This window comes from Pomacea canaliculata, linkage group LG3 (genome assembly GCF_003073045.1).
Source record: "Pomacea canaliculata isolate SZHN2017 linkage group LG3, ASM307304v1, whole genome shotgun sequence".
NCBI classification, from domain to species: domain Eukaryota; kingdom Metazoa; phylum Mollusca; class Gastropoda; order Architaenioglossa; family Ampullariidae; genus Pomacea; species Pomacea canaliculata.
Genome location: NC_037592.1, coordinates 18,177,582 through 18,203,148, shown reverse-complemented (window position 1 = coordinate 18,203,148; position 25,567 = coordinate 18,177,582). Strand labels below are relative to the sequence as shown.

At 40.4% G+C, this 25,567-nt stretch overlaps 2 protein-coding genes across 2 annotated transcripts; both read right to left on the bottom strand.

Moving 5' to 3' along the window:
- Positions 1–10,822: 10,822 nt before the first annotated feature.
- Positions 10,823–14,212, bottom strand: LOC112560834. Its single transcript, XM_025232904.1, has 2 exons — positions 14,032–14,212; positions 10,823–12,511 (listed from the first exon to the last, which is right to left on the bottom strand). Exon 2 carries the CDS (start codon positions 12,509–12,511, stop codon positions 11,681–11,683), a length of 831 nt encoding a protein of 276 aa, XP_025088689.1. The 5' UTR covers positions 14,032–14,212; the 3' UTR covers positions 10,823–11,680.
- Positions 14,213–17,243: 3,031 nt separating this feature from the next.
- Positions 17,244–23,198, bottom strand: LOC112559998. Its single transcript, XM_025231534.1, has 2 exons — positions 23,190–23,198; positions 17,244–18,327 (listed from the first exon to the last, which is right to left on the bottom strand). Exon 2 carries the CDS (start codon positions 18,325–18,327, stop codon positions 17,704–17,706), a length of 624 nt encoding a protein of 207 aa, XP_025087319.1. The 5' UTR covers positions 23,190–23,198; the 3' UTR covers positions 17,244–17,703.
- Between the last annotated feature and the right edge of the window lie 2,369 nt (positions 23,199–25,567).

The following is a 25,567-nucleotide window of genomic DNA, read 5'->3' as shown; positions in this document are numbered from 1 at the left end:
GAGCTCTTCTTTCTCTGTTTTTCTCCCTCTAATGATACAAACGTACACTCTTTTTATTTTATATTTCTTATGTGTCTATATTATGACTTCGATCTTTTTCGTGTCTTTTTCTTACTGTTTTATTTTCAATGTCTATGTAAACGATGTTGCAACCTGCACACAGAATGCGATGTAGTCTTTCATCGCTCTTAATGACGAGCATTTTAAAGTAGCTTCTTCTTTCTTGCCTTTCCTTTGAACAGCTGATGACAAACACTAGAAAAGTTTGGTTTGAGCCAGAGTAAACTGATTTTTAGCATAGAAAAACTGATTATCTCATTTAGTATGATGTTTGCGAACTATCCTCTAATAGTAGCATCCCTGTGATAAGGCTTTTCTTATGAATCGGATTTATGACAATTTGTCTCCTGGCCTGACGACCGTAGCTAAGCCAACAGAGCGTGAAATTAGGGTCCTGACATCAAGAGGGTTAATACAAGTTTCTTTCAAATGCAGTCTCCTCCAAGTCCCTCCCAATCGTGCGGTTCCTCCAAGCAAAGCAGAATAAATATGACACGCTTCCTGTGAGGGGACACCGCCAGTGTACTCTCGCTGATGATTGTCAAACTGCGAGAGAAATAAGTTTGTGTGCCGCTTACTCCTGTCGTTTCCTTTATTAAGTTGAGAGGATATGAGTTTTATTCCTTTTTATTTTATTCTTCGCCACCTCCAAGTTATCTGGTGTGCATTTTCCAACTCCAAGATTTCATTTGTAGGTGCAGATTTATGTCCCTGGTTGGCCTTTTTCGTTAGATGACAAATGTCAAAAGCGGGAAAAAAATATTCTCCCAAAGGCTTCTTTTCGAAGGGGAAAAAAAAAAAAAACAAGAATGCTGGAAATTTTTACATCCAACACATACAAGAAAATTATTTCGCCTTATATCATTTTTACTCTAAATCAAACTTCTGCAGTCAAGCTTCTGCGAGAAATTCTTGTAAATAGAGCTTTCTTGATACGGACCTGCATCGCGAAATTTCATCGCAGATTCGCCCTCCATCACCGTCAATCATCACCAGCGCCACGTGATTTGTGGCCGCAGTGGCGCCCCCTGGCCAGCTTTTGATATTAAGTTTCCCAAAAAGAACACGCTCTGTTTCTTACAGCTGCTAGGGGATGGAGACTGAGTTTCATCAAGCACGGTAAGGAAAACTCGGAGAACAATTTGGATTTACAGCATTCAGAATTATCGAAATTCGCACTTGTGTCAAAACTGATTTGTGGCCTAATCAGGCGAACCTCTCTATGTTCCCTCAAAAATTCCACCTACTTTTTTTTTCCACATGAGCTTCTACGATCCCCTTCCATGGAATGCTGAAGATAAATATTAGTCAGCAAGACAATTTTAATAAATATGTCGTGTTATCCGAGCTTTACAGCTTAGCCATCCTTGTCACTTCCGCTCCACAGTTTTCCACCGTCTCTGAGCAAATGTCGTTAAGCGAGCGGTTTTATGTACTTTAGGGAAGAACCCTCCAAGCATCATGACTATATATATTATATAACTGTTTTCAAACCACGTGGAAGATACGTGGTGGGACTAATAATTTATTTTTCCGTTTCGCTTCTTTTTTCTTTCACTGCTGAATAAAAACGCTCGTTAACTTTTGTACTTGCATATCTCTGTCGCCTAGGATATGGCAAGTGGCCTTTTGTAGCAACTTGATTACAATAATAACATGGTGTTAGGTCATCATCAATGGTTCTTTTTCCTTGCCTTACAGTCTCTTGAAGAGTTTAACGGAGAGAGAATAGAATAAATATGTAACAAACAATTTGTGTTCTATATTTTCTTCCTGATTTTCGCTCTGGGTCTTCAATTTCAATAAGGGTTCGATATTTTAAAAATGCCATAACATACAGAGTAGAATGAAGGAAGGCTGATCTCGGGGATAAATCAGTTTTATTCCAGCACTCAAAGGCACGCATGATAGACAGACTCATTCTCTAACAAATAAAACTAAAAATGGTATTGCATCAGAAATGCAGACTACAGGAACGGGTAAATCTAGCTTTCTTCGGATGAGTTGTCTCTCGCTGCCAAAGTAATCTATCACACTAGTATCAAAATATCTTTCATCCCACAGGCCAGTTTGCGCGGATGAAGAATAAACAAAAAAGCCTGAATAAAATATCAGGAGCGGGTAAAAAGCCGTTGCAGTTTCAATCTTTTGATTTCATCGTTCCCAACAGTCACAGTACAGATTACACAATACAGTTGAGGCGTGCACCTCTGACCTGGCGACAGACAGTTCACCTGCCCGTAAAGTTTATGAATTGGATTTGTCATAAATAACAACAGATATTTCATTCCTGTTTCATCCTTAAAATTACGGTCGGGTGGTCCTTCCTCCCTTCTTGCTATTAGTGTGAATGCATGCGTGCGCGCGTGTGTGTGTGGATTGAATTTTTGTGTTTGTGTGCTCGCACATGCTTACATGCTGTATCTGCCGGTGTGAGAGGAGTGTTAAATAAATGTTATATATTAATTAACTGTTGTTGTTGTTGTTGCTGTTGTTGTTGTTGTTGTTGTTGTTGTTGTTGTTGTTAACAGTTGGATTTTTATACACGTGTTGCTACTTTAAAGAAAACACACTTCGCTGTGCAGACACCAAACAAAAGTAAAAGACGTTAATAAGAAAATACAGATTCAAGATAAATACATTTTTGGTGTATATGCACAGGCTAAAACCTATCAACAAGCAAGACTCCATTCTTTGAATGTCCCTCCGCTCCCTCTCCAACTAGCAAAGGACTCACTTTATCTCTACGGACACTGGGGTCTAGACAAGCAAGAATGGTTATCACCACTTACAGGTGGGACTGCCTGATTGCCTATCACCACTCACAGGTACGACTACCTGATTGTCTATCACCACTCACAGGTACGACTACCTGATTGTCTATCACCACTCACAGGTACGACTACCTGATTGTCTATCTTCACTCACAGGTACGACTACCTGATTGTCTATCACCACTCACAGGTACGACTACCTGATTGCCTCACAGGTGTAACTGTCCGTTTGTGTATCATCACTCACCGGTCAGACCGGCAGTTGGCCAGTATCCCATCCTGACATCATCTTTAGCCATTTGTCAGTCTCACATTATCTGTTTCCAGCAATGTATGCGATAAACCAGTAAGTATAAACCGACTTCAGTCAGTAATTATGAAGTAATGCAGTCGGCCAGTAACGAGCACAGTTTTTTTTTTTCCTTTTTTTACTTTTAATTAAGACAACGCTGCAACACAGTAATACGACCCTTGGCAGATCTCTCTTCAAAAGGTCCAATCGAAAGATAATAAAACTTTGCTGTAATGATCAACAGTCCTTTCCTTGTCGTCTATGTTTATTTGCGAAAGGTTAATTATCCTCTTGTCAGTGTAACTTGTTTGCCTGGTCAACACTCCTGGATAAGGCCGAGAATTCTGGGAGATGGATGCTGTTTATTCTCTGTATCGACCAAATTTGATTATTTTACAAGTACTTAAATTATAGTCTGGCCTAAAACTAGAGTAGTAGCATGTACATGAACGTTTGTGCATCGTGGACACTGCCAGGTGTGTAGGTTAACACCTCTAATTACAAGATCAGTACACCTTTAGTTTGTTTGTTTTTATGTTTATCTTTGGCTGCTTCTGAGACTTTCTAAGATAATTTCAATACATTAAATATTGGGTGAGTGTCTGTAACTGTCGACAGATGGAAACGGCACTTAAATTGAAAATAAAATAGACAGAAATGTGATGGTCACGTGAACAGCACATCTGATGACTCACGTGCAGCATGTGTGACGTGATGCTTTTTAGGCGTGTGACGTGTGAAATGCACCCGCAAAAACGTCCACCGCGTTCACATTATCCTGCAGGTGCAGAACAGAAAAACAGAAAAAAATTAATCAGGTAAAGCCAAATACATTCCAATCCATTCGCCTTCATTTACTTAGGTCGCAGAGGCAGACGACTAAAAGCGACCAGCAGGAAGGGGAGGAGGGGAAGGAGCATGACCACACCCTCCTTTGCCCAGCGCCTGATCTGCTCGTGATCCAGTCACTGCACGCACTTGGGCCACCAGTCAGACATCTCCGCCTGCGCTCGACATTAGCGACCACTCCCAGCCTTGCTCTTCCACCAGGTAGGTACAGGTGAGTGCCAGCCGCGGCGGTCAGGCGACCCATTTGTCAACCAGGTATTTCAGGTGTTTCGTCTCTGCGACCCACGTTGATGCTGATTGTCTTGAGCTGGCTTAAGGATGTAGAAACATTAATCAGAGAGAAAGATAAATTTGAGTGCCAGACTGCGAGACAGAGCGTTTCTTATTGTAACAATTATCCTGAGATTTTTTTTAGTTTTCTACACGAGCTCTTTTAATTTTTTTAATGGAAAATACAATACAGATCGTGGCATGTTAATCCAGAAACGAGTTGAGAAGGATGGTGAAATATATGTCTCTAGTACTTTGTCTATAAAACTCCTAAAATATTTTGTTCCTGAATTTTTGCTGTCTCTTTAAGGTCAATAGAATGAATCGTCTTTACAGAAATGTAATTAAAAAGTTAAATAGAACAAATACTTTTTACTTCTAACCCAGTCGTTTCCAGTTTCATGACTGACAATAACCACAAAATGAACTTAATTCCCAATGAACAGCTTTGGCAGGACAATAAAGACCTACGGACATCTTATACACACATTCGATTTCAAGTTTGCGAAACATAAAAGTACAATTTGCAAAAATGATAAAAGTTTAGAGGTAAATACAAATGCCTGGGCGAACTTTATTCTCCAGACTTCTCAAGGGGTTCGACATCCAGGATTAAGTTTTCACACAAGTAAAACAAGTTTTCAAGCATTGTGTGTAGTGGTCCAACTCAGGAGACATTATCTACCAGCGAAGACGTGGGCGTCCCACAGACTGGGTCTGGTCGTCCCACAGCAAAGATAGGAAACAGACAGAAGGAGGGAAAGAGACAGATGAACAGCAGTTTCTTACTGCTCAGTAAAGACAGCGGAATCCCATCGTCTGCGTCCGACAAATGTGGGGAGGGGGAGGAGGAGAAAAGCTTTAAGATTAGATTTGCTAACAAATAGTTCCTGCCTTCAAACATTGATCTGCCCAATCTGTGCACTTCAAACTCGATAAAATCAACTGTTCGTGGGGCAACCTCCAGACAGCGAGATGCTCTCCCCACCAACATTATTTCATTTCTGTGGGTTATTTCCATGTCAAGGACCTGCTAAAATGATGGACATAATGTGAAGGGAGGGCTATCACGCCACCCTGCGTCTGGCTAGAGGACTAACTGTGTCTACAAAGCGTGGGAATTAGCGAGGGCCGACTCTACAGGCCTGTAGTGTGTTTACCAACCCCAGTCACCGGCCAGCAGCTCGATGTTCCAGTGTTTTCCAACGTTTACTGCGTATCACAACCAGTCTCATGTTGACAATCACCAGGAATGCAACGTGTGTAACGTGTCACGTGGTTTTACTTTTGTTACACATCAAACGTAATGTGTCTTACCTATCACAGGGTTTAGCACAGATGTAATGTTTTATTGAAAGAAATGTGTCGGTTATTACACACCAACGGGAATGTAGAATGCATTGTCAACTGTGAATGCGCATAAGAAATAATAAAACAGAAGGACAGATAGACTAAATGATTGACGGGCAAAAAAAAAAGCTAATATCGGAAATAAAATAAATTATAAAATACACTAAAAAAAAAGTGGGATACCTGATATATAAATATTATTATCTGGTGGGAGCGATGGTGTTGCTATAAACAAACCTGGTAACAGTAACTGTATCAAACATCGGATACAAATAAAAAGAAACTCCTTGGTAACAAGACTATTCTTGTGCGAGTTTTCTCCCTTACTGGGTCATTAAGTGATTGTCCTTGTCCACGTGCCGGAAGTTTGCCCACTCAAGTGGGAGCTATTGTTATTGTTATCATCATCATCATCATCAGTTGTCATTAAAGCGCATTTCCTCAGACCGATAGCTGTAAAAAGAAATCATTCAGCAGATAAAACACAGTATGAATTGCATAGGTAAATCAAAGAGGAAGAACAAGACATTGTTTGTCAGGTGCTCACGATCACCTCATGATGAAAACACAAACAATATCTTGCTACACTCGTCCGAAGCGAGTTGTTGTAGTCTGCGGTCCTGTTTCACCTCCGCTATTCTTCCCAAGCTGTATCCAAGCTGCGAGTAACATAGCGGAAGATGCCGGGATCAGATGAAGATGCCGGGCTGATAAAGTTTCAGGATCCCTAAAAAAGACTGGAAACTGGCTTTTTCGACTTCGGGACTCATCCGCACCGGTCACCTCTCCTCGGCGTTTTCATTTCCCCATCGCACGTGAGTTGCTCGCGCTCCGCGGACAAATGAAAATACTTTGGCGCTGAGTGCTGGTGGCTGAGTGTTTTCCGTAAGCATCTTCTGGCCGGACAACAGGACAAAGTCACGTGACGAAAACAGCTAGAAGCACGTGCAGGATGAGGTAGGCCGGCAAATCCTCGGTGTCTGAGATCAGTTTCTGGCGGAAAGAAGATCCACGAGCCACTCGCTCGTCACTGGTTCAGTAAAGTTCTGTGCAGTGACGTACTGGGCTGAGACCTCGTCACCAATAGAGTGACGTGCGAGGTTCAGATCCCATCTCCAACTCAGTATAGTTCTGGGTTCATGTCTTATTCTTCTCGACAAAAGTGTATAGATGACAAGTCGCATGAATCGTTTTTAGAAAGTTTCTTACGCTAATCGTGTTTGTGTGGAGCCTCAAGGAACGAACACTGAAGCAGACGACAGCAGAGATGAACAAACAGCAACAAAGACCGACGGTTCAAAGCCTCTCAGACTCTTCCTCCGGCATGCCATCCTTCTCAAAGGGACAGAATTCTTACAAAGCTTCAACACACTTTAAACAAATATGTGTACAAATATCAGGTCTTGTGGAGGGACATACAGAGCTGTGAAACATTTCTCCTAATGTGTTACACAGCATATTCCTGAACTACTGATTTTACTGTATAACATCTGGTCAGACATAGAAAGAGGGAAAGAAGAGGAAGGCACTGCTAGGTACAGGATATATAAGTTATTATCCCCAGGTGATCTTTACATGGGTAGACAGGGAGGCAAACTAGTTGTGCCCGCCACCAATCAGCCAGCAAGGAGAGCCTTGTAAAGTTAAAGTTAGGGATGGCTCGCTGCTAGGTTGACAGGACTGCCATAAATCTCCTCCATACTGCCCACCCGGAGGATTTCTTCTCTCAGGCTCCTGTGCTCACGATGGCGAGAGATAACCTGTCTGACCCCGGCAGTCGACTCCTGTGAGCACCAGCTGCTGACGCGAGAACTCGGGGTATTTCGGTAGGAGGGAGAAATTGGACGCAAGTTAGAGATAAATCGGACTTGTTACAAGGTGTAGGCAAGGTGGGACGGGTAGACAGTCAAGTGCCGAGGGTAGGAGGACCAGCAGAGTTGTGACGTACCAGGAGTGATGGAGGAGCTAACACGTTTACGTCAATAGTCCTCGCCAAAGCTCCAGGGACATCGTTTGTGACTCTGACACTAACCCTTGACTGAAGCTGTTACTTTACAGCTGTAACTGCTGGTCTCACTTTACTACCAAAGGTTGCTAGAGCTGCTGACCCTGTCCTTCTCTCAAGAAAATCCATCTTTCACATTCAGAGGCAGGGTTTTAAGGTGTTTCCGCTTTACAAATAGAGGGGCGCCATCGGGGAATTTAATTTCGTATGCTTCAAGGAAAAAAATATGGAAAGTGAATTACCTATCTTTAAAGAGAGCCTGCTAATGTCGATGTCTTCTTGTGATGTATAAGGCTGATGTATGAGGTTTGATGTATGCAGCTTGTGATGTATGATGTGTGGTGCTTGAGGCATGTGATGTGTGATGTTTCAGGAGTGATCTGGTGGTAGTAAGGTATGATGATCTCTTGCCGCTACTTTTGTCTCTTTAATGAGCATGATTACTGAGCATGTTTAATGAGCAAGTTCTGATGTCCACTACTGACCACATGGCTCTAGCTTCCTTCCTCTGCCATTCACTTCGTCATCTGTCAAGTGATGGTTGTCACATGACATTCTCTGCTCGAAAGTACATCTTTGTGAGCACCTGACTGCAGGCTACCCTCGGCGTTTTTACATGACAAAGTAGAGGACAGATGATTGTCATTAAAAAATAGACCAAACTGTTACATGAAAGTATCAAATTATGTTCCCTTTATCTCCATGTGTATTGCAGGGGATGTGGAAGCGGTGAAAGTTCGCACAATCACTTGCACATCCGGGTATGCTCTTTGTTTACATACACTTATTCAGCGCATTCATTGATTTCTACATCATTTAGGGATAAACTGGAAGATCGGTAATCGGAGGCACGGAAAGCACACATGATAAAACAAAACAACGAAAGAAAATTCTAGGCGGCGCATGCGTGAATCTGAGTATGAAGCATGGCTGAGATAAAGGCTGGGATAGTAATTGGAAAAATATCCGGAAAGGATACACAGGAGGTTAAAGGTTACAGATATGTACTGTTAATAGACATCCATTAATAAATGTCAACGACAGTTTCATCAAACAAAGTTATCTACATCATGGTAGCACAGTGCTCCTTGTATGAGTTATGTAATGAGTGTGTAAAGACTTTCCAACGAGACATAATAATATGATATAGCTTACGATTGTTTAGTAGGCCTGCGGGCCAATGTACCATTAAGTGATCCTGTGTCTGTCCTAAATAAAAGTGACATCAACATCTTTAAGCGTTTTTCTTTCCTTTGCAAGGTTCTAAGGGTTTTCTATCCTTTCACTAATCAAATACAAATTCCTAAATTTTGCATCTGTGTATTCTACCTATTTCCTGTTCATGGCAAGTAAGAGAAGCCAACAAACAGGACTGATTGTGAAGCGGTGTTAGAAGAGTTTGTGAGTAAAGACAACTCGGAGTATGCGGATGACAGCCTGTGGTCCTGCTTGCATCACAGAACTGACAGGAAGTCTACTCATTCTGGAGGCCCACCCGTGTCTCTCAAGCCTCGTTCTTGAACTCTAGCACTCAGTTCTGACCCTTGCTGAGACTCGGTGCTTGATGATGGAAGTCATTGCTCATTCCTCAGACTTTATGCTCATCTTCCATAACTGCCCGTCGTTGAAATTCAGATTCCATGTCTGATGTCCTGTATGTACAACAGTTCTCCCCGCCACCTGCTCTGTGGGCCTGGTGTTGATAGCAGGTGCGGTCTGTGGCTGCCTCGCTGACCACAGAGATTAGCTGAGCGACCGAAGAGTGGAGTGGAGGCGCAGTGATGACTGTGCTGTTTGATCTTTGCCGGCTGCGACTCTTCCCACGGAGTTGTGTCCCTCCCGCCCCCAGGCACCCCCTCCGTTTGCACTGCGGCGAGGGAAGAAAGGACACGGAGGGCGGCTTATCTCCCTTGCACGTGCATGGGCGGCGAGTTTGAAGGCCAACGACTACACTTGCGATGACAGCGAGTCTGATGATACTGATGTGCACACCTGAGTGTAGGATCATCCCCTCCTCTGTCCCACCTTTCCGCCGCCGTCCTTGTTTATTTGTTCACTGTAAGCTATTATTCAAGGGAACTAATCACTGTGTATGAACCTTGATTTTTGAAAACAATTTATAACGGAGGTTAGTTTTGCCAAGATGACTTGGGGTTCACGTGTGAAAGAGTAAATATTGTGTGTGTGTGTGTGAGAGAGAGTGTGTGTGTGGGTGTAAGAGACAGAAAAAATGTCGGGGTGTGCGGGGGTGTGTCTGCCATCGCATGTTTTATAAATGCTTGCAACATCGATATTAACGAACGATAAGACAATTATTCACATCCACAATTTTCTACAGAGAGAGAGAAAAAAAAGGAATAAACGAATGGTATTCATATTTCTTCTTTATACGTTTTGTAGGGTTCGTTCGTCCTAGAAAGCGTCTTAAGAGAATAGATTTGCAGCATAGCAAAAGATCGAGAAGGAATAGAAAGAAAAGAAAAAGAATAAAGAATAACAGAAATATATAAGAGTCATTATGTATGGTCGTAACAGTCAAAAATAATTTGCTAAACACAAATTACATTAATTGTAGTGTTTAACAATACTGCAAGAGCTTATTGTGGATCAAAGTCCTAAGTCCAAAAAAAGAAAGAATAATCAACGATAGCAAAGATACTATTTAAATTTTGCTAGTTATTGGTAATACTGTGTTATACTTTACAGATGTTACATGATGCAACATGACACTGAAGTATTTAATAATATACGATTTTCTTCCCAAGTCCAAAAAAAAAATTTTCGAACAAGATCAAGGGGAAGCTAACCAATAAGAAATATTGTCAAACATTTACAGATTGTTTCCCTTGTTCCTTTTTCTAAAATGTCTATATAACTCTAAGAGAAAGATTATTTTATTTTAAAATATCTTGCATAATTATTATCATCATTATCATGAACAATCTATTCCTCTAATCTGTGTGTTAATGAGTATACAAAGTCCTTACCATTGCTGGTGTCCAGTAAGAAATCGTTTTGTGGGCTGGCAAGCGTAAAATTATCTATAGAGTCGTCCTGTAGATGATGATTTGTTTCATGAATGTATTGTCAGATTAATCAGTCAGTTTGAGTTAAACTGCTGTAATTATTAAGCAGGGAAGACAACTCCTGTCTCTTGGATGAAAGTCCTAAGTACGCACGGACAAGCACAATGATAGAGTATGCACAGGAAAACAAGAGTTCAATGCTTTGAAGAATCTTTATGCCGTTGTAAACAAACACTAGAATTAAAAACAGACAGAACTACTTGTGATGACATTTAGATACACAATCTAGCTCGAAGACAGTGTCATGTCTAAACTGTACTCTGGTGGCAGAACTATGATAAAAGCAAAGATGGTCTAGCAACAATGAAAGACAATCACTTTTCTCTCGCTAAGTTTTGTTTTATTTTACCTTAAGAACTATCATTTGCTGAATTCATAAAAATCAAAATTTTTTGCACACCAGTTATGGACACACAGTACGAATTATGCTTAAGTTGAATGAAAACAACAGAGCAAAAAAGAAAAAAAAAGAAAAGAAACAAAGACTGGCACAAAGACACAACGGTGCCAGACAAACGGTAACAGAAAGAGAGGTAGGTGAGCCACCACTATTATGGTGAATGCCTGTTGACAACATGATAAAACACAATAAACACAAAAACGCATAACAGTTATTTGGACGATTGGTTCCCTTGTTGCTTCTTTGCTGGGTAGGCGTGTTAGAACTCGTGTGTATCTGTCCGCATATTTATAGAGAATACGTGAAAAGTTCATTGAATTTTTTTTTAACAATTCCAGGAACATTCACTACTTCAGTGTTTAAAAGGTAACTTTCTTAGCTTTTTTCAGGTTCTTCTATCCAATAATCTCTTTTTTCTACAAGATCTTCTTTGTGACTTTACTCGAAGATTTCCCAAAGCCAAAAGGCATGCAGTCCAGGTCACGGTCCTCCTAACGCTTGCAAAAAGCTTTCTGATTGGAAAGTTTCTATGGTCTCAATCACGTGACCATGTAGTGACCACACGAGTCCTAGAGTGCCATCATAGGATCGCCTTCACCTGCCGGCACGGACCACCCCAGACTGCGTGAGGCGGTACCCCGGCGATCTACGCGACTGCAGACCGTCGTCGACTTCGTCGTCGTCGTCGTCAACGGGAAGGCTTGGCAGCTGGAAGGCGGAGGCGGGCAGTCTTCCGATTCGCACAAAGCTGGCGCGGCGGCTCAGGGGAATGAAGTCATCGCTTCTATCTGATTTCAGGAAGTGAGGTTCCGCCTGTTGACCATCACTAGGGACTACGCCTCTGTCTTCACCTGAACGTCTTCCTATCCGTACGAAGCGGCTTCTGGGAAGATTCCATCGCTTGCTTCTTCCGACGTCATCTCCGGCTGTAAGCAGAAGGTACCGAGGGCTTGCACCTTGGCTGCTTTGTGCATGAGTGGCCTCCTCCAGCAGCTTACTGACACCAGATGTCGTCCCTCCACGTCCGATGCGGACGAAGCTGTTGGTAGGCCGATATTTCTTGGGTCGCGCCCTTTGCTCCTCGTGCTGTCGCAGGCGTGACCTCCAGTTGTCGCGTGCTCGCTCCAGAGCAATGGCGCTCGCTCGCAGCAGTGACATCAGTCTGTCGACGTCCTCAGGCCATCGTGAATTTCCTGCAGGATCCGCTTCATCTCCCATCCCTGCTTCCAGATCCTCCTCTGGGAAATCTTCGTAAGAGACACTGTCCAAGAGAGGTGGGTCTCCATTCTCCCCCGCTGACGTCAGTTCCGGATCGAGAAGGAAATCGCCAGTATTAGGTGACGTTTCCGGTATTGAGGCTGCAACTTCAATGACGGCGATGACGAAGAGAAACGCACCGAATGGATGTTTGTAGCTACGTGTCATCTGAAATGTCACCAAATACACGAGACATGTCACCTTTCCCCTGTGCCATAACAATTTCTAAAAGACAGAACGAACAATTGTGGAAATCGACTGTTTAGACGGATTGCTGCTTTAATCGTTGTAAATTACCAAAGCTCTAAATTTTATAATATAGTGTATAGTATATAGAGTATAGTATATAGAGTATAGTATAAAGGACAAACACCAAATATTAAACACAAAATTGTTGAGAAAGACACTTCCTGCACTCACTATATTATGTTATATGTTGTAGCACTTCACCTACGTGTAGACTCAGTTCAGATAATAAACTGCAGGAATGGAAGGAGAAAAAAAATAATTTTGAAAGAGTAAAAGACTTAAATGGTGGCATCATATCCGAGATAAAGATATTTTATCAACTGTTTGCATGAAGAATATTTTGGACATGCGCACTAAGACGCTCCAAAACATTTTTGCGATAACATTTTTAAACTGTTCGCTTGTTGAAAAAAGTATTCTCTGGGGTCATTTTTATGTGTTGACATAACGTTTTTCCATCTAAAAGCTCGAGAATAAATTAACAGCAAGCCGACAATGTCGCTCACTAGGGTCAAGAACTAGAACATTGAGTGATATCAGCAAGATTTGTCTTTGGTGCGGCAATAACTTTTTGGTAATTTGGCGTCAAATTTAAAACACAAGTAAATGTTTTATGTGCCGACACATTGGGATTTGATGTATCAAGTAAGATGACAAAACATAATAAAGAAATATTGCTCTGAGCTAAGAGACACTTTTACGTGTTCATTTTTATAGGGATCATAGCAATAGCAATGTCAGAGACAATGAAGAAAGCTATATTTTGTTATTTTATGAGACGTAACATCATATTGTGATTAAATTTAAAGCCTAAAGAAAATATGAAACTTGTAAACGTATTATAGATAATATTTAAAATAATCTGATTAATTAAAAAATATACAGTGTGACTTTCCTATAATGCACATTGTCTCAAAACATTCCAACCATCCTTATCTCAAAGAAGTATATCTCCCTGATGTATGTCCGTTCTTACGTGGCTACTTTTACTTTTCGCAAATTATTTATTTTATGAAAATGTTTATATTATTTTGCATGTGTAATTTAACTTAGTAAAAGAATACATACAACTGAGAAGTTTTGATAATAACTGTTGCATTTTTTTAAATCGCTGAATTGACATTGTCTTTTTGCTTAATCCTTGAATAATTCTTGAAATGTGAATACTGTACTTTAAAATGTTTTAAGAGAGCTACAAAAATCTTATGACCCTCTATATTATTACGGAGGACAGGTGAAAATTAAAAAATAAAGTATTTATTCTTTTTAGTATTTATTACAGATTCTTTCTATCACGTATACTTACAACTATTTTAAACTACACGCGTACTGTATGGACACCAAGAATGGCTAGCACTGTATAAGACACCAAGGATAGCTAACACCGGATAGCTAACACTGTATAATATCATGGTAATATGCTAGGTAAAGAGAGTTACCTTTGTGAGCAGGTGCACGGTCCTGGGTGTAGCAGGTGAGTGAGCAATACCTGATGATGTCTTACTTTAATATAGAGCTGCGGCCAAACGTCCCACTGCTCCTACGCCTGTCTCACTTCCTGTGACGTCCATGCGACTACAGTGACGCGGGGGCTGCAGCTGTGACGTAGTAGGAAAGCAAGAGGCGTAGATACCCAAGGGGCCAATAGTTTTGAAAATAACTGCGATTATTTAGTGTGTACACCCCTATGTAGCTACGTCACAGGTTGACTGCGCGACGGTTAGCCTTAACACTTCTCATTTGTTATCGGAGCGATCTCGCGTGGATTGTGTTTGCTGAAGTGACATGCCAGTTATAGAGTGGGTCAACAGCTAGAAGAGCTTATTAGTCATCATGCTGCCAGCGCCACAGGCTGGGGTCTAGCTCTTGTCGCTGGCTGGGGGGGTTAACGTCCACTGCTGCAAAACAAGAGCTTTGCCAACAACTTGCTGAAGGGCGGGGACAAATTCAGTCCTACAGGTGATCACTTACACCACTCCGCCTTTGGGAAGGGGGATAGGGGTCTTTCAGTTGTAAGTTTTGTGGATTTGTTCTTATACACACAACCACACACACACACAAACACATGCACGTGCATATATATATATAAACACGCAGGCCATATTACTATCATCTCAAAGATTCGCGCTCACACACACACAAGCACACACACACACATATTGGTGAGCTGTGTTTGATGTTCTATCCTTCTCCCTGCACCCTTTCGTTGCATTTCTGTCATCGCCCAAGCCTCTTTACAAACAGAAGAGGAGATGACTAAAAAGGCCCGTCATTTTCCTCTGGCCTCAGCAAACAACCGGAGGTTGGTCGGATGCCCTCTGTCAGGAACCATCACTCTTTCCATTCTGCTTCCAAGTTCTCGTCGACAGCTTCTAGCGAATGGGACAGATTATTGCTAATCGAATGCAGGATTTAGACAGCGTGACTGGGAGTGGAAAAGTGCGCTTGAAACAAAAAAATGTGTTTGTGTGTGTGTGTGTGTGTGTGTGTGTGTGTGTGTGTGTGTGTGTGTGTGTGTGTGTGTGTGTGTGTGTGTGTGTGTGTGTGTGTGTGTTGTGTGTGTGTTCGCGCTAACCAAGGCACCATGCTGTCGCAGGTTCAGGAACATACAGCAGAGATATAACCGAATATTGCAACACAGACAGAGACAAACAGAGAAAGAGAAAGAAAATAGATCAATGTGACTCATTAATTTACTGGTTTGTTCAATCACTTATTGTTCCTTTATTTTCAAATTTTCTCATCCTCTCTGTGCCTCTCAGTGTGTTGAGACAGTAGGTTTGCAGGATACAAAAAGATCAGAAGACCGACAAAAGAAAAGAAGAAAAAGTATGAGAAACTCAGAAAAGGTTAAGTAGGAATCATGATAGGTAACCTACGTGTACTTGTTATCGAATGAAATAGTTTGTAAAATAAAGAAATAATTTACCTGAGTTAAGGACGCCCCTAGAAGCCCACTACCTGTAGCCTGTAACAAGTCTGCAAAGGATTGTTCTGGATCAACATCTTCACAAAAGCAACATTAACCCACGAAATTCCATAAGTCTGCAGCAAGTTGTTAGCAACTACAGCCTATGTTTGTGCTAAATTCTCAACCACAAAACATTGACAGCTCAGTTTTCTTGATTACAGGCAATAGTGTTGGCGAGAAAAATAAAAATAATGTGACATCTTCATCTACAAGCATCGAGCTGACCACTTTGTTGATTATTGTTGAGTTTTCTCTGCTCAGCTCTTTCATGGATGTTCCCATGTCTGTTGTGTTGAGCTGCTTCTTTGAAGTGGCCGAGATGTATGTACTGAGTGAGATTTTAGTTATAACACATTCGATACATTATAGCCGGCGACCTGTTTATCTTTAATTTCTTCCGTGTAAACTACAGAAATAACTCAAACATACTTTCTATCTCTAATACTTTTAATATGATAATGAAATATTTAATAATATTATACGAGTTTTTGCAAATCACAAAACAAAGGACTTAAGGGGAAGCTAACCAAACAGAAATATTGTGCAACGTATTTGGGATTAGTTCCCTTACCTCTTAGTATCTGTGTGTAAAACTTCAAACATTATTTCATTTTAAAATGACACCTGAGAAGAGATCGTATTATTGTTTTTATGCTTTTTGCAACAGAAATATTTTCTACTGATTTGTTGTGTTTAGTAATGAGGCTACATTCTCTGAATGTTGCGTACTGTCCTGTAAGAGATCTTCAGTGTTCTGTCTTAGGTCTCATTAGTGTAAGAGAGAGAAAAAAAAAGTGTGAATGTCTGTGTGTGTGTGTATGAAAGTGTACATTTGAATATGTAAGTGTTTGTGTTAGTGTACCTGTGTCTTTGTGTTTGTGCCCACGAAGGAACAGAAGGATGGATGTGTCTATAAGTGTCGATCTATTTAGAGAAATAACCACATTTTAATCACACTTTTTTGGTGGTGGTGGTGGTGGTGGTGGTGGTGGTGGTGGTGGTGGTGGTGGTGGTGGTGGTGGTGGTGGTGGTGGTGGTGGGTTTCTTTTGGGGGTGTGGGGGTGTTTTGCATTGGGATGTTTTCGTTCCTCGTAGACGTTTTAAGTGTGATCGTCGTTACTCTATTTAATGGTACCCAACCGACTTTATAGAAGTTATTAAAAGCGAGAGAAAGGTATATAAGGGTAACCTTTACCACCCGTAATGGTAGCAGCTGACTTTATAGCAGATATTTAAAATGAGAGACAGACGGAGAAAGATATGAAGAAAATATTTCCCGTCATGGGTGGTACCCACCTGACTTTATAGTAAATGTTAAAACGAGAAAGATATATAACGATAAGCGTTCAAAACTGTAATGGTACCAGCTGACTTTATAGCAGATATTTTAAATAATATATTTATACATAAAAAGATAGTCGTTCTCATCTCAAATGGTATCAGCTGAGGTTATAGCAGATATTAAAACTAGAATAAGCGTTCAAACCAGTAATGGTACCACTGACTTTGTTGAATTTATTCAAAATGAAAAATAGAAATATAAAGATAGTCGTTCCCATCTTGAATACTGTTGGTTATCTTCATAGCAGTAGTTTAAACGAGAGAGAGACAAAAAAAAAAAGAAGTTCCTACGGACGGACAAATACAATGATAGAATATGCACAGAAAAACAAGAGTTCAATCCTTTGAAGAATCTTTATACCTTTGTAAACAAACACTAGAATTAAAAACAGACAGAACTACTTGTGATGACATTTAGATACACAATCTAGCTCGAAGACAGTGTCATGTCTAAACAGTACTCTGGTGGCAGAACTATGATGACTGCAAAGATGGTCTAGAAACAATGAGAGACACTCACTTTTCTCTAGCTCAAGTTTTCTTTTATTTTAGCTTAAGAACTATCATTTTCTGAATTCATAAAAATCAAAACTTTTTACACACCAGGTATGGACACACAGTACGAAATATGCATAAGCTGAATGAAAAAAAAAACAGAGCACAAAAAAAGGGAAAGGAAAGAAACAAAGCCAAAAGACATGCACTCCAGGTCAAAGTCCTCCTAACGCTTGCAAAAAGCTTTCTGATTGGAAAGTTTCTAGGGTCTCAATCACGTGACCATGTAGTGACCACACGAGTCCTAGAGTGCCATGATAGGAGCGCCTTCACCTGCCGGTTCATTAGGGACTACGCCTCTGTCTTTCCCTGAACGTCTGCGAGGACCCCATCGCGCTGTTCTTATGAGCTCAGTTAATTGTGTAGGCGTGAAGCAGTATGTAAGGTTTTCCAGGGCGTCGTCCCCACCGGCATCTCTGCTGCTTTGTGCATGAGCAGCCTCGTCCAGCAGCCTACTGACACCAGATGTCGTCCCTCTACGTCCGATGTGGACGAAGATGTTGGTAGGCCGATATTTCTTGGGTCGAACCCTTTGCTCCTCGTGCTGTCGCAGGCGTGACCTCCAGTTGTCGCGTGCTCGCTCCAGAGCCGTGGCGCTCGCTCGAAGCAGTGAAATCAGTCTGTCGACGTCCTCAGACCATCGTGAATTTCCTGCAGGATCCGCCTCATCTCCCATCCCTGCTTCCTCTGGGAAATCTTCGTAAGAGACACTGTCCAAGAGAGCTGGGTCTCCATTCTCCCCGGCTGATGTCAGATCGCGAAGGAAATCGCCAGTATTAGGTGACGTTTCCGGTATTGAAGCTGCAACTTCAATGACGGCGATGACGAAGAGAAACGCACCGAATGGATGTTTGTAGGTACGTGTCATCTGAAATGTCACCAAATGTTACCTTTACCCCTGTGCCATAACAAACAATTCCTAAAAGACAGAATGAAAAATTGTAGAAATCGACTGTTTAGACGGATTGCTGCTATAATCATTGTAAATTACCACAACTCTAAGTTTTATAATATAGTATATAGTATATAGTTTATTGTGTATAGTGTATAGTGTATAGTATACAGTGTATTGTATATAGTATATAGTTTATTGTGTATAGTGTATAGTGTATAGTATATAGTGTAAAGTCATTAAGACTTTAATGGTGGCATCATATCCGAGATAAAGATATTTTATCAACTGTTTGCATGAAGAATATTTTGGACATGCGCACTTAGACGCGCCAAAACATTTTTTGCGATAACATTTTTAAACTGTTCGCCTGTTGAGCAAAAGTATTCTCTGGGGTCATTTTTATGTGTTGACATAACGTTTTTCCACCTAAATGTCGCTCACAATGGTCAAGAAAGGGAATCTTTGGCGATATCAGCAAGATTTGGCTTTGGTGCGGCAATAACTTTTTGGTAATCTCGCGTCAAATTTAAAACACAAATAAATGTTTTATGTGCCGACACATTGGGATTTGATGCATGAAGTAAGATGACAAAACATAATAAAGAAATATTGATCTGAGCTAAGAGACACTTTTACGTGTACGTTATTAAAGGGATCATAGCAATAGCAATGTCAGAGACAATGAAGAAAGTTGTATTTTGTTATTTTATGATTTTTAACATCATATTGTAGAACCTGATTAAATTTAAAGCCTAAAGAAAATATGAAACTTGTAAACGCATTATAGATAATATTTAAAATAATCTGATTAAGTATAAAAATGTACAGTATGGCTTACCTATACTGCACATTGTCTCAAAACATTCCACCCATCCTTATCTCACAGAAGTATGTCTCCCTTGTGTACGTGGCTACTTTTACTGTCCATAAATTATTTGTTTTATGCATATTATATCATATTATTTTCCAGATGTATTTTGCTTATTAAAAGAATAGATCAAATGTAGAAGTTTTAATAATAACAATTGCACCGAAAGAAATAACAGAATTGACATGGTCTGGTAAAAAAAAAAAACTTTTATCTTAATCATTGAATAATTCTTGAAATATAAATTCTCTGCTTGAAAATGTTTTCAGAGAGCTACAGAAATGTGTTACCCTCTATAGTATGACTGTGGACAGTTGAATATTAAAAAGAACAAGAAAAAAATTAACTATTTATTCTTTTTAGTATTTATTACAGATTCTTTCTATCACGTATACTTACAACTATTTTAAAGTACACGCCGACTGCATGGACACCAAAGATAGCTAACACTGTATCAGACACCAAGCATAGCTAACACTGGATAGCTAACACTGTATAACATCACGGTAATATGTTAGGTAAAGAGAGTTACCTTTGTGAGCAGGTGCACGGTCCTCGATGTAGCAGGTGAGTGAGCAATACCTGACGATGTCTTACTTTAATATAGAGCTGCGGCCAAACGTCCCACTGCTCCTGCGCCTGTCTCACTTCCTGTGACGTCCATGCGACAACAGTGACGACAACTGACTTTGTAGAAGTTGTTAAAAAAGAGAGAAAGGTATATAAAGATAACCTTTACCACCCTTAATGGTAGCAGCTGACTTTATAGTATATATTTTAAATAATAAATTTATATATAAAAAGATAGTCGTTCTCATCTCGAATGGTATCAACTGAGGGTATAGCAGATATTAAAACTAGAATAATAGCATTACGATAAGCGTTCAAACCAGTAATGGCACCACTGACTTTGTTGAATTTATTCAAAATGAAAAAGAGAAATATAGAGATAGTCGTTTCCATCTTGAATAGTGCTGGTTACCTTCATAGCAGTAGTTTAAACAAGAGAGAGAGAGACAAAAAAGAAGTTCCTATCGTCAGTTGTACCACCTGTCTACATAACGACTTTTTTCAAAGAAAAAGAAAGGACAGGAATTTAAGCAACTTAATTCTCACTGAAGTCTTCTGTTGTCCACGTTTAAGAAGTGTGTGTTGGTGTGTGTATGAATAGAGAGATAAGTAGAAAGTGTGTGTATGGGTTTTTTATCCATTATTTCTGACTCTCAGTCTATTAATTGCAGTCCGTAGACAAGGTCTGAACAGATATGGTGAATACAGTCTGTAATTAAGCGTGGAGAGCCTAACCAAGTGGTGGGCATCCCGCTAGACATGCATCCTGTTAATTATCTTCGATGGTACCAGGAGTCTTTACAGCAATAGTTCAACGTGCCACTTCTATAAGAAACACCATCTATTAATATCGCTTAACATATCAACGACCTTTTTCCAGATGGCGGCTGATGGAAAATTTAGCAATAAAACCTTTGATAGTTTGAGAAGTTTATGGCAGTTAGGAAATTTTACATGAGACAACTAAATTTTTATTACTTGAATCATCGCATGTCCAGCAGTCAAGGACGCAATGACCGTATCGGTATGTTGACATGTGGACATATAAATGTTTTTACTGTGCTGTATAGCATCTGCACAGTAAACTGTTTTTTCACCAAGACATCATTGTCATGCGCATGTGATTTGTTGTCCACCGCACAGCTTGATTTTCATTTTTATTTTCATGTGCAGACCATGCAATGACGGTTGTATTATCCCAGACGGCGGGCATGCGACACGTGCAGTGACTCATGGGACCGTTAGTGCCAGGAAGACTGGGAGTGTACACGTTGCAAAACGACTAACACACTTTGACCCGATTCACCTGGCAACCTTTCTCTTTGAACCTACAGTCTGGCTTCAGAAAACATCTTACCTCCGTGAACTACCTTCATGTTTTTAAGCTTTTGATGCATCTGTCTTCTCACATCTTTGTGTGTGTGTTGCTTTGGGAGGTTTTCGTTCTCTGATATGCGGGGAAGGGGTGTATATATATATAGGCAGATATAAGTATGTGTGTGTCAGGGGTATAAGAAAAAAAATATTTAAGCAGATATGTTTGCTTGTGTGTGTTGGGGTTTACATACACATATATATATACTGTGTTAATGAGTATACAAAGTCTATTTCATTGTTGATGTCGAGTAAGAAATCGTTTTGTGGGTTGGCAAGCGTAAAATTATCTATAGAGTCGTCCTGTAGATGATGATTTGTTTCATGAATGTATTGTCTAATTTATCCGTCAGTTTGAGTTAAACTGCTGTAATTATTAAGCAGGGAAGACAACTCCTGTCACTTGGATGAAGTACGCACGGACAAACACAACGATAGAGTATGCACAGAAAAACAAGAGTTCAATCCTTCGAAGAATCTTTATGCCTTTGTAAACAAACACTAGAATTAAAAACAGACAGAACTACTTATGATGACATTTAGATACACAATCTAGCTCGAAGACAGTGTCATGTCTAAACAGTACTCTGGTGGCAGAACTATGACTGCAAAGATGGTCTAGCAACAATTTAGAGACAATCACTTTTCTCTACCTCAAGTTTTCTTTTATTTTAGCTTAAGAACTATCATTTGCTGAATTCTTGAAAATCCAAATTTTGTGCACACTAGTTATGGACACTCAGTACGAAATATGCTCCAGTTGAATGAAAAAAAAACAGAGCTAAAAAAAAAAAAAGAAAAGAAACAAAGCCAAAGAAGCATGCACTCCAGGTCACGGTCCTCCTAACGCTTGCAAAAAGCTTTCTGATTGGAAAGTTTCTAGGGTCTCAATCACGTGAGCATGTAGTGACCACACGAGTCCTAGAGTGCCATTATAGGATCGTCTTCACTTGCCGGCGACGACCACCCCAGACTGCGTGAGGCGGTACCCAGGTGATCTACGCGACTGCAGACCGTCGTCGATGTCGTCGTCCTCCTCGTCAGCGGAACGGCTTGGCAGCTGGAAGGCGGAGGCAAGCAGTCTTCCGATTCGCACAAAGCTGTTGCGGCGGCTGAGGGGAATGAAGTCATGCTGCAGGTTTGCATCGCTTCTATCTGGTTTCAGGAAGTGAGGTTCCGCCTGTTGACCATCACTAGGTACTTCGCCTCTGTCTTCCCCTGAACGTCTTCCTCTCCGACAGGAGCGGCATCTTTCGAGCTTAGCTAAGTCTGAAAGCCGTATGCAGTATCGTGTCATCCTCACCAGCACCTCTTCTGCTTTGTGCATGAGTGGCCTCCTCCAGCAGCCTACTGACGCCAGATGTCGTCCCTCTACGTCCGATGCGGACGAAGCTGCTGGTAGGCCGAGATTTCTTGGGTGGAACCTTTTGCTGCTCCTGCAGCTGTTGCATACATGAGCTCCAATACTCGGCTGCTTGCTCCAGAGCGGTTTGGCTCGTTTGAAGATAAGACAATATTTTGTCGATTTCCTCAAGCCATAGTGAAATATTTCTTGCAAGATCCGCCTCATCTCCCATCCCTGCTTCCAGATCCTCCTCTGGGAAATCTTCGTAAGAGACACTGTCCAAGAGAGCTGGGTCTCCATTCACCCCCGCTGACGTCAGTTCCGGATCGCCAGCATCAGGTGACGTTTCCGGTATTGAAGCTGCAACTTCAATGACGGCGATGACGAAGAGAAACGCACCGAATGGGTGTTTGTAGCTACGTGTCATCTGAAATGTCACCAAATACACGAGACATGTCACCTTTACCCCTGCGCCATAACAAACAATTTCTAAAAGACAGAAAGATCAATAGTGGAAATCGACTGTTTAGACGGATTGCTGCCATAATAATTGTACTTACAACTTTTTTAAATACATGCGTACTGTATGGACACCAAAGATAGCTAACACTGTATAAGACATCAAGGATAGCTAACACTGGATAACATCATGGTAATATGCTGGGTAAATAGAGTTACCTTTGTGAGCAGGTGCACGGTCCTCGATGTAGCAGGTGAGTGAGCAATACCTGATGATGTCTTACTTTAATATAGAGCTGCGGCCAAACGTCCCACTGCTCCTACGCCTGTCTCACTTCCTGTGACGTCCACGCGACTACAGTGACGACAACTGACTTTATAGAAGTTATTAAAAGCGAGAGAAAGGTATATAAAGATAACCTTTACCACCCGTAATGGTAGCCGATTCACCTGGCAACCTTTCCCTTTGAACCTGCAGTCTGGCTTCAGAAAACGTCTTACCTCCGTGAACTACCTTAATGTTTTTAAGCCTTCGATGCATTTGTCTTCTCGCATCTTTGTGTGTGTGTTGCTTTAGGATGTTTTCGTTTTCTAATATGCGGGGAAGGGGTGTATATATACCTAGGCAGATATAAGGCTGTGTGTGGGTGGGGTGGTTACACATGTATACATAAGCAGATGTGTGTGTGTGGTGTGGTGATTATATGTATATGTGTGAATATGAGTAGTTGTGTGTGTCAAGGGACATTATATATCTATGTAAATATGAGTATGTTTGTAAGGAGAATTATATATATAGGCAGACATGAGTAAGAATATATGTGTACATATATCTGTGTTTAGGTAAGAATGAAAGAGATGGGCTAAAAATCACCTCCAAAACTTTTTGGTTGTTTACATGTGTTTATATACTTTGAATTATTTGATTGTATATTTAGTGATCTTATTTGCATTATAGGGCTAGAAGAAGGAAAGAACAAGTGAGTGAGGCAAGAAATTACCTTTTAATGTATTAACTGTTACAAACTGACCAGTGAATGTGTGTGTGTGTAAGGGAGATTGCATATAAGATATACAGTCATGCATGTGAATATATGCATATTTTGAATATCTCAATACCCTTAAAAGGGTGAAAAAAATAAAGATTCTTGAATCAGAAGCTTCAGAAACTGATGACACTCTGAAAAACATGAACTAAAAGCATGGAAGCCCACAAATACAAGCACTGGTTAAAAATGCCAAATGCTGTGTTTTTCTGTCCATGATAGGAACAGTTGAACACTATTGCCCATGCTTGTTATAAGACCATTGGTGCCAAGCAGAGGAATTTGTGTATTGTTGCAATTAGTAAATTGTCATTTACTCAATATCTGAACATGCCACTGCAGGAGAACTTGTTTAATTGATTTCATGCAAACCTTATGCTATGCTAAAAATGCAGAAGGAATATATATATATATACCACACACACAAAACAATTTTTTTCATTTCAACTGCTAAATAGTAAATGAAAGGTGTGTGTGTGTGCGCGCGAAGGGTATGGTTCTAGATGTAGGAAACTAGGAATTTTTTTTAATCAAGCCATGCATTCTTTTACAATGTTTGGTAGCTAACCACTTGCTTTGTAACTTAGCAGATTTAATTACCTCTAGTATTAAAAATGCTTGTCACTTATCAATGACATTATATTTTGTGTGTTTGAATCACCATATTCAGTGAATGTGTAAAGCAGTTTTCAGCACATACTACAATGTTTTCAGGAAAAAAAGATAAGAGAAGTTCACCTTGCCTGTATATTCTTTCACAATTTATACTTCGTGCACTTCTTTCAAGTAAATTTATTCACAAAATCTGGAGAAAAAGGATATTGAACAAACACTTTTAATTGAATGTTTATTTTTGTATTACACAGAATTAGTTTAGAAACTTTTCTCAAGACATTCCTTTTTACTTTACCTTATTTGCTTTGTACTGGTACTGTTAAAGACAGCATTTGTACTAACCAACCTAATCTAAACACAAGGAAAGAAGGAATAAAGAAAATAAAAAATTACTTGGAAAAGGCGAGCGAAAAATCAAAGGAGGAAAAATAAATACAGAAGTTTTTTCCCCCATAATTGATGGTAAATACTGTCTTTTAACCACAGTTCACATCAAGAAAGATGTATATAAATATACTAGACCCGTCTTTGAAGGTACCAGCTGGCTTTACAGCCACCGTTCATAGTGACTCATATATATATAGATATGAGTCTCATATTTGATGGTAACACCTGTCTTAATAGGGTTAGTTCACAACGAGAAAGAGTGAGCTCTTCCAGCAATTCCATCTTTGCTGGTATCATCTGTCTTTGTATCGGTGGTTCACAAGAGGAAAGAGAGAGATATATACACAAAGATACGAGTTCCCATCTTTGCTGGTATCATCTGTCTTTCTGTCGGTAGTGCAACTCACTATCGAAACACTGGAACTAAAAAAGAAGTTCTTGGCAGGTACAGTCCTTGTTCGTGTCAAAAAGACATGTTCCAGTTGTGAACATTGTTTGCAGTATATTTATTTTCAATGCATCAAGGAAACTTTTCACGAATACAATTTT